The following is a 16,330-nucleotide window of genomic DNA, read 5'->3' as shown; positions in this document are numbered from 1 at the left end:
AAGAACGAGTATATTTGAAGATGTTCAGACTCAAAATGAAAAGAGCAACATTTTGAGAAAAGTGATGTGTAAAGATTTAATGGTGAATCATCAACTAAAAATAAAAGAAAAAGAACAGCAAAGAGAGAGAGAGACTGCAGAAAGAGAAAGAAAGGGAAATTAGCCATCGTGAGATTGAAATGGACAAAAGGATGCGCATACGGCAGGAGGCTCAGAAATCTGAGCTGAAGAAGGTTGAACTCAAAAATCGCCTGGACGACATCGCTGAAAAGAAATTTTTCAGAGAGCACCGGGCCAGGGATATTAGTACAGGGATGGAAAAAGGCAATGTACTCAGAAAGAGGCTGAAAGGTTGGTCCAAGAAGAAAAAATGGAAAAGAGACGAAATGCTAAAAATGCGAACATTTGGTTACTCTGCGGCAGCTGCGAGGCCTCATCAGCTGCTGGCACTGAAAAGGAGAGACCTGTTGGAGGATCCCAGCAAGGTTAGGTTTGGATCAAATCTCCAAAGCCTCCCTCCATTTTCTGCAAAGCAGAAGATCTCCACACGCAAAGAAGTGTTCCTCTGCTAAATAGTCCTAGGCTTGGCTAAATCCTATAGGGTTTTCTCAGTGTGCTATGGTTCACCCACGAAGTTTAAATTAATCAGATTAAATTATATTAATTTAAAAGCAAAAAATCATCATTTGGCAGTTTACACGTCATGTCATCCAGAGGAATGTTGAACAGGCCTACTTTAAGGATGATGTACTGGTAATTCTTTTGAGTTTACTCCGGGTGCTTGCTTCCAAAGGTTAGTAAAGTAAGTTAATGAGGACTTGTAGGCATAAACAAACACTGAGGCAAAATTCCCTTTAGGTACACCGTGTGCGTTTATTCACATCCCACAACGTTACCAAACATTTTCTCCGTCCTACTAATAATACCCCACCCTGGTCCCAGGGACGATTGCCGTCCTGGCGAACAAACATGTATTCCTCTGACCTGACCATAGTGAGAAGATGGAGAAGGAGATGGAGTGTGGACTTAGTAGGACTAGGTCTAGGTCCTACTAAGTCCACAAGTATCAGACTCAGAGTATAAGGCGTCAGTTCTCAGACCAAAAGTCCTCAGACTCAGGCGAAATGGCGTCAGGTCTCAGAAAAACCTTCCTCATTCTTAGACAAAACTCCGTCAAACCAAACGGCGCCCCAACTAAACGGGGTCAAATGAAACGGCGTCAGACGAAACTCCGTCAAACAAAACTCCGTCAAACCAAACAGCGTCATTCTTCCTCCGTGTTCAAGCTAACGTTAGCAGTTTTATCGCTAGCTTACGCACTGCCATTGGAACATAAATAACAACGTCGTAATGACAAGTAGACATTTGTACTTGCTAACTTAGTATTGTATTTAAGAGTTCTGAATCCAGTCAAGCACATAATGTGACAACAAGGAAAATCAATTTAAAAAAAAGTGGTCCGAGGTTCCTTTATCAGAAAATGAACACAAAGGGATTCTGTATTTGCTCATAAAGACTGAAACGAGTGTAATTTGGGCAATGTTCAGAACCTGCCGGACCACGGCATATATTTATATATATAAATATATATTTATATAAATATATTTTATTTCTTGTTGTCAGATTATGTGCTTGACTGGTTTCAGAACTCTTAAATACAAATACGGAGAGTTGCCGGGGAGGGAGTATGAGTAAGGCGGGGGCGGGACTGGTCTCCCCTTAGTCTCTCCACTTCTGGGCATTTTGAGTGTCTGATAGAGGCCTGCAGCTGGTACTTCCTCATTCTTGTGGGGCGTTGGCTTGGCCCCTCGGTGGATTCGTCTTCGCTGATAGCAGTCATAAAGTATATCATGAGATTACCCATTCGGGTCTCTGCTTCCACCTTCTCAAACTCCTTTTTTTTAGTGGGCGACTACTGAATCTGCCCCCTCTCTTGTCCTCATCTTCCGCCGCTTGTTTCGCTCTTTGATGTCTCCCGCGGATCTCTTCTTTCCGGGGTTCCAGCCCGTCCCTCAACCAGCCCTTAACCTTCCATCTTCCTCCTATTCTTTCCACTATTTTCCCATCCCCTTTTCTATATCTGTCGTCTACTTTCACCCTCTCTTAACGCTTTCACACAATCCTCCAAATCCTACTTTTTTTTTTTTTGTCCTTTTAATCTTGCTTTCCTCCCCTATTTCTTACAATCATATACGACCCTGATAAACGCGGCCAGCATAGCAATAAACAACAGCAATAGTACTCCCAAGTTTACCCCCCACATGAACCGTAAAGAATCGTTCAGGTCTCTTATCTGTTGGTGCACGGTTTCTACTGTTACGGCTTTCTGTTCTTGGGTCAAATTCCACTGTCTTTGAGCCTCTTCTGGAGTAGCAATTATTTTCACAGGGGCCGTACCGGGGGACGTTATTTCTGCTAATGCAACTAGAGCGTTTTCCGTCTCAGTTTCCGTATCGGAGTCTAGCTCGTACTGCTCCATGCCATTCTACCACTATTTTCTTGTATTACGACCTCTGCCTACGTTCATACAGCAACGCGGTCCCGGAGGAGCCGTAAATCAACCCAAATTCCTCACTATTTTCAATGAGCGCGCATACGATTGTAACCACATAGCTTTAAATCATGTTACTTCTGTTTTCTCTGTTTTCTAAAACCTTATTTGCAATTTGTCGTCAAACGTCTTTAACTCAATCACACTCCCCTTTTAACATGCCTTCGTATTCATTTGCTCTCAGTCATTATTTCGTTTATCAAAAGAAATGATATAATTTGAAAGATGTAGTCGTTGAATGCATTTTGTGCCAAAGCAATGATAATTGTATACTCAGTTTAGCCCACATGTACTTCTGTTGTGCACACTGTGAATAGATTTGAAAAAGTGATCCAACTACTAGCGACTGTAAAAAACTTTTACACCATATATCCATCTAAAAATAAAAAATCCTTCATAAAGGGTTGCTGGAGTCAATCCCAATCCCAGGAGTCACTGTACACCCTGAATTGATTCCCAGCCAATCACAGGCCTAACATAGAGAAAAACAATCATTCACACACCTATCAGCAATTAAGAATTACTGACAATTAACAAATGCAAACACGGGGCGGAGCCAAAGCCAAGAACCTCGTGCTGTGAGGCGACAGTACTAACCACCACACCACTGTGCTGCCTAATATGACCCATAGATATACAAAATGAACACTACGGCAAATAACTCTGGTGTTGTTGTTACACGCTACTGTGTGTGAATACAGCAGTGAAAATTAAAAACTATCCATTGACACTGTTCAGTGTCACTGAAATTGAACACTATATAAATCCAGATCGAGGTGAGGAGATGGGCGGTATCATGTCCAGGAAATTATGTTAGTGAAGCTGTCTCGTGTCTGTCTCGTGAATTTGTTTTATTTTGTATTTTTGTTTTATAATTTTATTTATTTTTATCTTGCCCCTTATTTGTTAATAAACTTTGATTTTTTGGAGAACCTCGTCGTACAATTGGGTTCAGGACCATTGTCCGGTCGTGACAGGCGGAGCTTTTCACAGTACTTCTGTATGGAAGTAAATCTGTGTCATCGGGTTTTTAAAGAAAAACGTGATTGAAAGGAGAGTTAAAGCCCCGTTATTATTGGACATGGCTACAATCCGGTCACCATGCTGCTGACAAGCCGAAGTTGTATTGGGTGCTCGCTCATTTTGCTTGACGCACGCTGCTGATATTGAATCTACAATCGATTGCTCTTCCCTGAGGTCCCGGATGTTGTGGTTGAATTTTTTGCGGTTTAATTATATGCGATTTCATTTTTTGCGGTTTAATTATTTGCAGTATTTAAACGTTGAAAAACATTCAGATACATCATTTCAATGTATAAATATTCAGTGCTAGAAATTCAATCAGGTTTTTCTTTCAAAACCTGATGACACACATTGTGCCAACAGTTCAATTGTACAGACTGTATACTCTATGCCAATGCAATGACACCATGTCCTCAGGTTGTGAATTTCAACCATAAGGATACAAACTCAAAAGAAAAGAAACAACAAAGTGCAATTTCAATAAATAAGCCGATTTACAACTTCCAATAGATAAGTACCATTATAAGTACATTTTAAGTGCTACAATTTGTGAGCGTTTTTAGTCAAGGTAAAGTCTGAAGAGGTGTGTCTTTAGTTTGCGGTCGGAAGATGTAGAGGCTCTCTGCGGTCCTGATGTCATCACAGAGCTCATTCCACCATTTGGGAGCAAGGACAGCAAAGAGTCGTGATCTTGTCGAGTGTTTTGCTCTTATCATGTCATTTGAATACTGGTGTCAGGGTGTTAATATAGAGTTACCTGATCTTTCTATTCCATAACAACCTAATGCAATATGAAAAGCCTTGGAAGCATGTACATGCTGCACTGACTCAGCATTATCACAGACTGAACCAAAGCAGTTTATGTTGGAGCTCCTCCCAGTGGTGGCCGGTCTTCATCACAAATGTGCCTTAGGTTTTTGATGTGTTCATGCAGGCTCACTTTCACTGTCACTAGAATCCTTGAATATATCTGAGCCATCATTAGCGTTATTAGTGACACAGTTCCAGCCTTCAGGAAGCTTGCGCCGCTCTCAAATCACACAATTCATCTAAATCTCTGTAAAGCCTTTCAGGATAACTGTCCACACACTGGGCTATCACTTAGATGTGCTTTTGGTCTAGTATTGCTGTGTTTTATAGGACTTATAGGTTTGTTGTTGCCCTTGGTCCCCATAGAAAGGGTCCAGATAGACAATGTAGTTTGTTATTAGACATTTTATCATCTGTGTGCCATTTTCAGAGCAGAGGCCAAAAACAGCTTGTTGCAGGGTGTAACAGGTTGTTTCAACCTGAGGCCTGGAGCTTTGAAAGGGCCTGAGCACCGACCTAGTTGGTGTGGAGGACATATAGTAATTGCATAATAAAAAATGTACTCGCTGGCACCCTCCTTTTTAATTAACCCCAATATTGGGATACAGCTAGTTGCAAGAAATTTGTATTGTGAATCACAAAAAAATCTCTTGAAGGAACGCCCTGAACCCAATAGAAAGTCAAGTTTTTTGAAAGTTTTACGGTGCCGTTTACTAACAAACTCCTCCTAGAGACTGAATCTAATTAACTTTGTACTTGGCTGTTATGATCTTGAGACTGTAGCAATATATGAAAAATAGTTTTTTTTAAAACACTGTTTAGCATGAAACAGGAAGTTGTTGTAAGTCGGCCATACTTGGTCTAATTAGCTCCGAATGTCTCATGTATCATTACTTCGTGACCACTAAAACGTTAATATAACAATTTGGAATTATAGTAAGAGCATCACCTGCAGCAACAGGAAGTCATAGTGTGTACACTTCTTCACATACTCCTTTTTCGCAGATAAATAAGATCTATCTTTATTTTTTTCAGGCACGCCTAAAGACATTGATGATGCTTCATCGTGAAGCTTGAAACGATCATTTAAAGGGCACCGATGTGGCGGCCGTGAAAATTTCAATCCTTTGCCATAAACAAATGAATTGATGCAACTCAACTCCACATGATCAGATCTATTCCAAATGTCACATATTCGATGAAACTTGCAGCCTGAAGATATTTAGCAAATAATATGTAATCACAGTCATAGTGCCACCTACTGGTCAAATGAAGTTAATGTCTACACTTTGGCTTGTTTCTAGGTACATCAAATTAACATTATTTTAGTTCATTAAAGATTGAAGATGCACCCAACAGCTATTTTCAGAACTGCTTCAAAAGCAATTCTTTTTAAGATCTGCATTTATTCTGACAGTCTGTCATGTTACAAATGCAATAACATATTTACACACACAGACACACAATTGCTTTTTAATGGCTTACAATTAGGATTATATTACAAGATACGCTCAAAATATTCATGGCTTAGGACCTGCCAAAAAAACCTGTGCTGGTATAAACAGGAAATACCGTCTAAACTTGTGCTTTAATGGTATGGCTTAGATTTTCTTTAAATAATCATTTATTTCATTGCTTCGTACTATAACTTCTATGCTCAAAGAATTTCAAACAATTGTATGTAGGAGAGCTAGTGTACTAAACACATATGTAAACGCTAGAGCATGTGCAGACGCACACTCTCATTACCGTGGCGACAGCGATGGTGACCTCTGTGGAAACTCTCTGAATGTAATGACCCAGAGTTTACACACCAGGACAGCAAACACACAGCTCAGTTACCATGGAAACATCCAAAGGAGGAATGTCCTGTTGATGGTGGTATTGGGACTGTGAACTCATAACACTGGGGTAATTTAACACTTCAAAAAGGAGTTTTATACATGAAAATGTTTTATGCGCTCACTCCTAAAACCCAGGAAACCAAAACTAAATAAACACTATTTACATTAATTAGAGAAACCCATGATTATTTTACCAGATGGATTCAAAAGTAAAGAAATAACAAGCTGGAAGTGACTCAGGAACCACTCTCTGAGTCTGTCAAATGAACAATTAAAGCGAATGTGGATACAAAAGATTTATTGTCCCAATGCTTTTTTTTCATGCTAGAAATGAACTTTATTTCAAAGTTGCCGCGCACATACATTACACAATGTGTGTCTGTCTTATAAGGAAGAGGATGGGTTAACAGGGATGTTGGTTCATGTGTCCAGACAAAAGTGGACATCGTCTTCTTTTAATTGGTCAGTCTTGTTAATTAAGGAGTGAAGGAAAGGGTCCAAGTCGAGGCTGTCGCCGGTGTGAATAGACAGGAAGAGACTGGATGAAGGGATATAGGGAATGGAGGGATGAAGAGATGAAGAAATGGATGGCTAGGTGGATAAAGCAGTATGAGCTTCTGGAGGCCTGCACCGATGCTGATATATATATTTTTTGGACCTGCCAATAACAAGTATTTTGATTAACAATCACCACATTAAATTAAAATACAACATTCTCAAATCACTAAATGAACCATTTCTCTTTACTGATTCACTTTAGCAGGGTCTGTTTACAAAAGTTGAGGAAATATGAATGAGTCGTTTAGCTTGGATAAGGGTTTAAACGCAGCCCCATTCAAAGCACAGAGCCGCTAAGCTAGGCTAGGGTGATATGCTCGCTTGAGCATTATGCGTACCATAACGTCATTAGAATTGACATTTTCAATCAAGGAATCAATTCCTCTAAATCGTCACTGAAACCTTAAAATCTCCATCAAACCACTGTGTGTGCATCTATAACAAATTACGGAGAGTAGAAGTTGATTTCGCTTGTTCAATATGCAGTCTTATGTAAATATATTTCTTGAATTTTCAAGAATTCAAATTTTCAATTTTCGTACACCTGGCTGTAGAACAGAGGCATCCCATCACTGCTCATAACCACAGTCACCAAGCTTATATACAGCGGTGAGTGCTAAAAACAGCCATGTTGGTCGTATGTGTTCAGAAAGGATCATTTGGGGAATGCTTTGTTGAAGGGAGGGCTGAAGGGACAGCTGTCCCTGTTGCTGACTTGAAGACCTCCCCGCTAGATTGAATGTTACTACTACCACTAGATCTACTTTCATTTGAAAAGAGTTGGCAACCCTGGGTGTGGTTCACCTCTGTGCTGTGTCATGTACATTGTGTAGGATGTGCAGGATCATTCGCGATAACGGCCAGTGTCCGACCAGATGCATTCAATTAAACAGCATCTAACCATTATGGGGGAGTTTGGGTGAGATCTTTTGGATGCACGGATTGATGGTCAGGTGGACGTGAGAAAGTGATAGAAGGTGTGGGATAAGAGAATGGAGGCCAGCGTAGGGGTGGTCATCTGGCTGAGAGACGATTAGTTCTGGGAGCAGTACTTCCAGAAACACACTGTAGAGGAAAGGAAGAACAAGAAAAATAACATTATAAGCATACTTTTATGACAGCTGAAGATAAACATTACATTTTCATACTGCTGTTGCAACGTTGCACACCATCTTACTTGGAGTTAAATCATAATTCTGATTTATTGCCTTAGGGATCTTACAGAATTGTATTACCTTATTTGCTTTATGCCGATAAAGGCATTATTGCGTTACCTTAAACTTCCTCATTAGACAATGTGCATTTGTTGTTATACTACCCGATGCTATTTCCCATAATGTAGGCAGTGGTGTGAAGAGTAAGGGTAATTAAAGGCTAGTGTTACACACCGGTGTGTTGCTTTAAAAGACAAATCCTGGTTAAATAAAATAATTACATAATAATTGCATAATAATTACAAAAAATAAAAGCATGTTGTGCATACTGCTTTTATTCCTCGTTAAGAGAACACAATGGACCACCCATGACTTTCACCTCTTTTGTTGGGCTTCTTGGTCTGCGGTGCAAGGGACTTTTTAAAATTTCGACCAGTCAGAGGACGGGGGATGATGCTGGCTCTCGAGGCAGTAGTGTCGACTGCTGCCGGGGCCGCAGTGGTGGGCTTCACCCCACTTTCAGGAGCAGGAGGCTGCCGGAGAATATACAATAATGAATACTGGTAGTGGTGCAAGCAAGTTAAGTATTCCTTATGAAATATATGAGTGCAAATATTTTACTGCTCACCACTTTATTTCTTCTTCCTGAATTTCTGCCGTTTGCTAGAATGAAAAAAGAGGCTTCAGTGACTGAAGGGGATGACGACAGAGCCAATAAGTGGTGACGGACATCGGTATACCGGCCTCACCCCCCCGCGCTCTCCCGTGAGGAACTCTGACCTCAGCTAAAGACCGCTTTAAAAGAATTGCATTGCACTGCGAGGCAACGGCTTGTGTCCATGTCAACTTCCTGTCAGCTCTGTTGTAATTCACATAGACAACAGGAAATAAACTTCGGCAGCATACAGCTGGGCCCACCCCCATCTTTTTCTGTTTGTCCACCAGCTGGTTTCTTTGTCCTCAATCCCATGTCCTCATCACACACTACCATCATATACGTACGCTGTATTCATCATTGAACTACCTAATAAAGATGCACAACGTTATTTTACAATAAACATCTACATATCTAGATTTTCCTTTGTGATTTTTTTGTACCCAGTACAACAAATTGGAGACTCCGAGATTAATTTATAGACATTTAGTTTAAAATTACACTCACTTCCCTTTTATCGCTGTGAATGAAACATAGCATATGTCCTATCTCCCCCCTGCCTTAATCTGTTTTTTTAGTAGTGGTGAAGGTATTTGGTCACAAAGGGTAGAAATGGTCCAATATTATGTCCTCACCTATTTAATTTTGTCTTTAGGCCCACTCTCCTCTCACCTGTAGACTAAGTGAACCTGACATGTTGCCAGGGTGGTTACCTCGTGGTATGATGGTGATCCGTGAGCTGAGGGTGCTGTTATAAGTTCTTTCCAGCTCCTCCAGGGCTGAGATCATCTTCAGCATCTGGGCTTGTTTATCTGGACCGGCTGTCGCAAGGTTGCTCCTTCCTCTCCCTGCTCCCCTGCTCCCAGCAGTCATAGTCCTCGTTGTGGTTTTGTCAGAGATTCTGGTTGTCCCATCCACTCCGGCTGCCCTGGTATTCCGAAGCCAGTGCTTCAGGTACTGGCCTGGGTTTAGTCCTGAATACTTCTCTGCATGAGTGGGACTGGGAGGAGGTTTTACAAAGCCTGGGGGCAAACAATCATACGGGGGCATTAGTTTTTGATGTCATTTTGGCCAGTAGACGTAATGTTTTCACTTGACTCATGACGTTGTCCTGTGGGGGCTGCGGTCGTTGATAAGCTGAGTCATGAAGAAAGCTCCCTGTTCCCAAGAGGACTGAACAATATCCTTCTTCAGACTTTTATATATTTTATTTATTTATATAAATGAAGTGGACTGCTCACCAGCTGCTCCAGTCACAGCCTTCTTTCTAGAACGGTACAATTGCTCATGCCTACGCTCTTATGCTAACTAACACAGACTTTTCCCCAGGAAAGTTAGTTTGACGCAACCATTCAACACAAACTTCTACCTTAGTGGACACTGCAGCTGCTGTGACAACTAATTCTGACCTGAATGGGTTCACGTTGAAGTTAATCAAACGCTTGGTGCGTCCCGTACAGACACTGGAGGGTGCCTTGACGTATCCAAGTGTTGGTACGCAACAAGTTCAAAGTGAGGGCAAGTTGTGCGGATTGAGGCTATTCCCGGCAACTCGCTCTGATCACGTTTTGTTTGAGCTCAGGGCTTCTGCTTTCTCTGATTTTGTGTTAATATCTGCACAATGACGTCTGAGGCAGCAACAAGGCAGTGCAGTGTTTTTGTGTTTAGACAAAATTATCCCCACTCACACACACTCTCACACACACACACACACACAAGTTTTGTATGGAAAAAAAAGTAATTTCAGTAGGTCGGTCTGGACCAAAAAAGTCAAAGTACAGGACTACTGTTCTTCTTAAGAAACTTTACTAAATTTCAAATTTCAACCATGTTGTTGGTTAGGGCATTGGGTTCTTAAAAAGATACATCCACAAACTTAATTTAATATAGTGAGTTTATCATCTGTGTCATCACATCTCGGATAAATGCTGCTAGAAAAAAGCCTTTAAATTCAACAAACTACTTTTTGAAAGATGCACTACTATGGAAGTAAATCTGTGCCATCGGGGGTTGAAATAAAAAGTTGATTGAATTTCTAGCACTGAATATTTATGCATTGAAATTATGTACCTGAATGTTTTTCAACATTAAAACACCGCAAAAAAATTCAACCTAAAAAAAAAAAATGTTGAAATATTCGAAATGGAGGCTACAATATTCAACCGCAAAAAATTCAACCTTGGCACACCAATATGCGGAGGCTACAATATTCAACCCAAATAAATTCAACCTTGGCACACCAACATCCGGGACACTAAGGAAGAGCAATCGATTCTAGATTCAAGATCAGTAGCGTGCGTCAAGCTAAAGGACCGAGCACCCAAAACACCTTCGGCTTTGGATTGTAAACATGTCCAATAATAACGGGGCTTTAACTCTTCTTCATGTCATCAGTGTGGTTTGTTTCTGTAAGATTCCGTAATAGACAGCTGACATTTGTACATTAACAGACTGTGTTGGACATGAACTAAGCGGAAGTTAAACGAGAGCGTACAGCCGCTCACAATACGCCTCTTCTTCTAGTTTTGAATTCATTTAATAATGCTGAGATCCTTGGACAAGCTGTTAGGAGTGATTGGCGGAGTTTTGAAAACCAGGAACGCGCTTGAAGAGGCAGATGAGCCGCTGTATCGTAGTGGGGGGCAGCGGCTTTAACGGAGCGCGCAGACGCATAAACCCGACAGGACATGCAGGAATAACCGCAGTAGCGTCGGTGGAAGGATCCTTTTTCACAGCGGCACAAGCCGATCTCAGTTGGGTATTAAGCGACATTCAAAGTCCACGTAACGTTAAATGAGTCTTCATGGCCATGGGTAAACTTTATTGAGGATCTGGCACAACACAGCGACCTGCAAGTAGCGCAGAGTCTTACATAAAGGGATGTACGTCTTAATGCGAGGCTTTAGAATTTATCTCAAAGGGATCCTGTATTTGCTCGTAAAGTCTGAAACGAGAACCCATTTTTCAGTGACGGTGTTACGTGCCTACTGGTTTTTGAACTACTGGTTTGGCTACGGGTGCGTGTTTGTTTTCCCCCGGTGTTACGTGCCTACTGGTTTTTGAACCTACTGGTTTGGCTACGGGTGCGTGTTTGTTTCCCCCCGGCAGGCAGGTGTTGTCTGCCTCCGTCACTTGAGTCGTCACACATTTGCAAACATATTGTTCTGAAAATGTTCAAAAATGCATCCCATATCCATTGCAGCGATTACGATTGTATAAGAGAGCACTACGTCACTGCCACGTATGAAGAAATACATAAAAGAACATTTATTAAAAGTCCGCCACAACCGGGATTCGAACCGTGTCGCGCAAAATAACGTAGTGACACAGAGCGGCTGTGCTACCCACTCGGCCAGCCGAGCTTAAGGGATTTCAGTTGATTTGTATATTTTAATAGAGTTGTATATCGTCAGTGGCAAGCAAACGTTTTGGTTTAGGGTGAACATTATATGTTCTTTTATGTATTTCTTCATACGTTGCCACACTGATGGCATGAAGAAGAGTTAAAGCCCCGTTATTATTGGACATGGCTACAATCCGAAGCCGAAGGTGTTTTGGGTGCTCGCTCCTTTAGCTTGACGCACGCTCCTGATCTTGAATCTAGAATCGATTGCTCTTCCTTAGTGTCCCGGATGTTGGTGTGCCAAGGTTGAATTTATTTGGGTTGAATATTGTAGCCTCCGCATATTGGTGTGCCAAGGTTGAATTTTTTGCGGTTGAATATTGTAGCCTCCATTTCGAATATTTCAACATTTTTTTTTTTATGTTGAATTTTTTTGCGGTGTTTTAATGTTGAAAAACATTCAGGTACATAATTTCATACATTACAGGTCCAACCAAGGGATACCGCAATAGGAGGCTTAATAATTTTGAAAGTACCTCGTAGACCAACACATGCTGGGTGTGTGGTAACCAGCCTGTGAAGCTACATACTGGTCCTGATCTGGTCATAAATATTATATTATTATAATAATGTAATAGTGATAACATAATGATGGTAAATTTTGGGAATACCTGTGAGTTCAATCTGCTGAAAGACATGAGTCCCTTTGAAAAACTTTGCATTGTGTGTGTATGTGTGTGTTGTCCCTGCGGGTCCCTTACCTCTCTCTGTGGGTGCTGCCTTGGCTCCCGTCCCAAGAAACACCACTATCAACAGCATCATCATCATCACCCCCACCTTCATCACAGACACTTGTGCGGCACTGTTAAGCATGGCGGCGGTTACTGAGCACTTAAAGAACCGAGGGTTATTGACGTCGTTTTCAACTATTATTACAATAACTCTCTTCTAGAGACTTGAAGTCGGGATTAGGGAGCGAAAGTTTTTTTTGAAGATCCTGTTTTGAAACGGTGCTTGTTCCTGCTCTCGCTCAACTCATTCTTCAGAGGCTCGTGACATTCTGCTGATGTTGGAGATGTTTTCCAAGGGGTGGACGTTCACTGAAACGGTTCTAAAGTCGGGCCGTTGTTCTCAGATCAACCAGCGTCTTCTCGAAAGGGGTCCCGAGAAGCTCAGTTGATCCTGAAATGCTCAGGAAACCTCTTCAGGTGTGATAGTTCTCTAAGAGTTTTCCAAGCTCCTCCTGTTTGTCAACCAAACTGTGGTCTTCATTTACCTTCTTCAAAATCTCAACAGCTTCAGAGTGGAATGTCCTTCTTTCTAACTGTAGGACAATTTAAATTCTCCCTGTTGGTTTTCCAAGGATGCGCCTCTTGAAGAAGACTTGTCAGTATCGGATGCGTTTCTCTTCCCAACACACCGAACAATATCGCCTTTATAAACCTGTGTTGGCCTCCGAATGACGAACGATGGCTCAGCATCAGCCAATGACTCGCCTGAAAGGGACTCTACCCCCGCCTCTTCCTTCGTGATGGATCGGTGACATTTGGGGAGTTTGGCGGCGATCTTAGTATGTTTGGAGTCAAAGCTATCTTTTCGTGAATGCGGTGTGTCTGCGTGTGTGTGTTTAGGCTTGTATTAAAAGTGTGTGTGTGTTGTGTGTGTGGCCCTGGCTGTATAAGCAGTGATAAGGTAGTTCTTAATATGTTTGCTCAGGGGCCACAGAGAGAAAAAGGCCCTCTGACGCATGAGGGCCTGGAGCCATACTGACTGCACACACACACACTCACGGGTACAACATTCAAACACAGAAAACGACATGGCAAACTCGTGCACGCACACACACACACACACAGAATGTAAAAAGAAGCGTGGGATGCACATCAAAGGGCACACAAAGGCTGAAAAGTCGTGTCCGAGTGACAAAAGACCAAGAGAGAGTCTATGCCTTTTCCTTTCTCCTGCGTTGTGACTACTAATCCCTCAGACAGGAAGTTGACGGAGTGACGGTAGGACTCCACCTCGCCAACAATCACGAATACCCCAACCAGCAAATACACCAGAGGGCGGAGACAGATGAATGAGGGAGGTCGATACAGAGGATTGTACGGAGCACGGCAGAGCCAGAATGCCACGAGATGTGTGTGTGTGTGTGTGTGTGTGTGTGTGTGTGTGTGTGTGTGTGTGTGTGTGTGTGTGTGAGTGAGTCAGTTGCTGGGTGAAGAGAATTCAGTTTTAAGAACATCCACTCATTACTGCTCTGTCTGTCTGCGGAGCTGTGACACTCATGCACTGTATGCGAGAGTGTGTGTGTAGGGGTGCGTGTCCACATGTTCTAGAAGATGGGAGAACGTCAGGAAGTAAAGGAGTTTTACAGAAACAAAAAGTTATTTCCCTTTTCCTTCATCCTCAAGTTCCTCCATCTTCTCTGTTCCCTCCAGTGTGTTTTCTCTCCGTCTTAACACATCCCATCTTTCTTTCTTCTCTCTCCTCCCTTTATTTACTGCACTCTTATACATAAAATTGGGCAGCAACTTTATCCTTCGTGAAAAGATAACGATTTCACAAGAATTTGCAGATGATCACTGCAGTATTCTAAGTCTAAGTTTTAAGTTCTTATGATTCAAACTATGAATGAGTCAGTTAAATTGACAAAAATACACCTTTACTTTCCCCAAGGGTTTTTTAGTCCAGCAGGTTCGGTTTATCCTTTCAATCAGAAAGAGCCTGCTGATATGACTGTGGATCATTGACCCAATAAAGTGTGATCCTCTATGTGTCTGTAGTAATAGAGGGAGTACCGGAGGAAGGAAGGAACAGAGGAATAAGTGCCTTACTTAAATTACTAAATTATAAAGCTACCCCAGCCTCACCACTAGTCTGAGGTATGTAGATAGATTTGTATATGTAAGTAGATATTATCAGCTAACTACATACACAAGTTTAGTGTAGTTCATAACTCCCCCCTGATCAGAATAAGGTTTTCTATATGAATAAATTAATTAATTAAACGAATTGTAAAGCAATCGGTGTGTGCCCCCTTAGAGACTTTTCCATACAGCAGGGATGGGACGGGGTGCACATCCATCCTTCCTCTCCGATTCGGGATGGAGGTAGAACAGTACAACTGTGTTATCCACAGTGTCCTCCAGGGGGCAGTGTTCTTCTGGAGATGGTCTTAGAGCAGTTGCAGTGGTCCAGGGAGGGTTGCTGGTCCACTGGAGGCAGCTGTTCTGTTTTCGGGTTTTCTTGCTTGTATTGAACATCAAATCTAAATGTATTTCAAGCCCCTTGATTATTGGATACAGGTTGTGGTTGTGATGATACTGACAAATAAAACAAAATTAAATTAAAACTTAAGATGGTGATGCTGATGATGATGATGATAATAGACAACAATAATTTCATTCATATCTAAAAAAAATGAATGAATTGATTGGCTTATTGCACGTACTGACTGTATTGCTTTTGAACAGTTATTGAGTATACAATCTCATTCATTGTATTGTATGCTCTATTATGGAGCAATACTGTTAAAGAATGTCATAGTTTAATTCTTTTTACATTTTTTAAAACTATAAACATGTGTTTTTGAGGCTTTCAAATTTCCCCATCAATAAAGTATATGCTGTCCTTAATATTGTTTATTAGAGTAAGCAGTTGAGTGTATTATGTTGACTTGGAGGAAGAGTTACTTACTAAAAAATCTATAGCCAACATTCAGATGAGAGGAGGAGATCATCATAACCTGCTCATAACAATAAGCTCAACGTGTATAGTTTCTTGCATTTGATATCTGTTAAACTCCTTGACATATTTTTGTTTTTAACACATTTAATCTACACTCATGTTTCCTTAAAAAACAATCAATTATCACATATTAGATAAGGCAGTAATGGACACTGCTGTTTTTTTATTTAAAAATGCACAATGTTTCATCAATGATAAGGTCTCCGAATATAAAGACAGATTTACTGCATCTAAACCTGTGAAGCTTGATAAGACAAAACAGTTTCCAAATTGGCATATAAAATGAAGAAAATATCATCTATCTTCCACACGCTTTAATCTAATTAATAATCTAACTACTTTTAATGCAAAACATTTGTGAAGGCCAAGCCTTGACATCTCTTCACGGCTTCATTATCAGCATTCACCTGGGATTATTGTTACTCTGACAACCATAACTATACTGTATGTTCTCATTGATTTTTTGTGAATTTTCTCAATATGGTTTTGTAATTTTGGGTAGTTGTTTTTCAATACTATTGTATTACTTTTCAAATATGAGAATAAAACATATTAAAAACATAATGCAGAGACCATCTTAACAAACATATATATAGCAGTCTGTTATTAATAACTCATAATGAGTGCTAAGTCTGAGTCACA

The 16,330-nt window shown here is 41.0% G+C and overlaps 1 protein-coding gene across 1 annotated transcript; it reads right to left on the bottom strand.

Annotated features, from left to right (window-relative positions):
* Window positions 1-6,536: 6,536 nt before the first annotated feature.
* On the bottom strand, window positions 6,537-13,367 carry urp2 (urotensin II-related peptide). The gene is made up of 5 exons (XM_037480726.2): window positions 12,700-13,367; window positions 9,309-9,617; window positions 8,569-8,603; window positions 8,320-8,473; window positions 6,537-7,851 (listed from the first exon to the last, which is right to left on the bottom strand). The coding sequence occupies exons 1-5, from the start codon at window positions 12,809-12,811 to the stop codon at window positions 7,820-7,822; spliced, it is 642 nt and encodes a 213-aa protein (XP_037336623.2). The 5' UTR covers window positions 12,812-13,367; the 3' UTR covers window positions 6,537-7,819.
* Between the last annotated feature and the right edge of the window lie 2,963 nt (window positions 13,368-16,330).

This window comes from Pungitius pungitius, chromosome 3, assembly GCF_949316345.1.
Source record: "Pungitius pungitius chromosome 3, fPunPun2.1, whole genome shotgun sequence".
In the NCBI taxonomy this organism is placed as follows: domain Eukaryota; kingdom Metazoa; phylum Chordata; class Actinopteri; order Perciformes; family Gasterosteidae; genus Pungitius; species Pungitius pungitius.
This window is presented reverse-complemented; position numbering and strand designations above follow the sequence as displayed.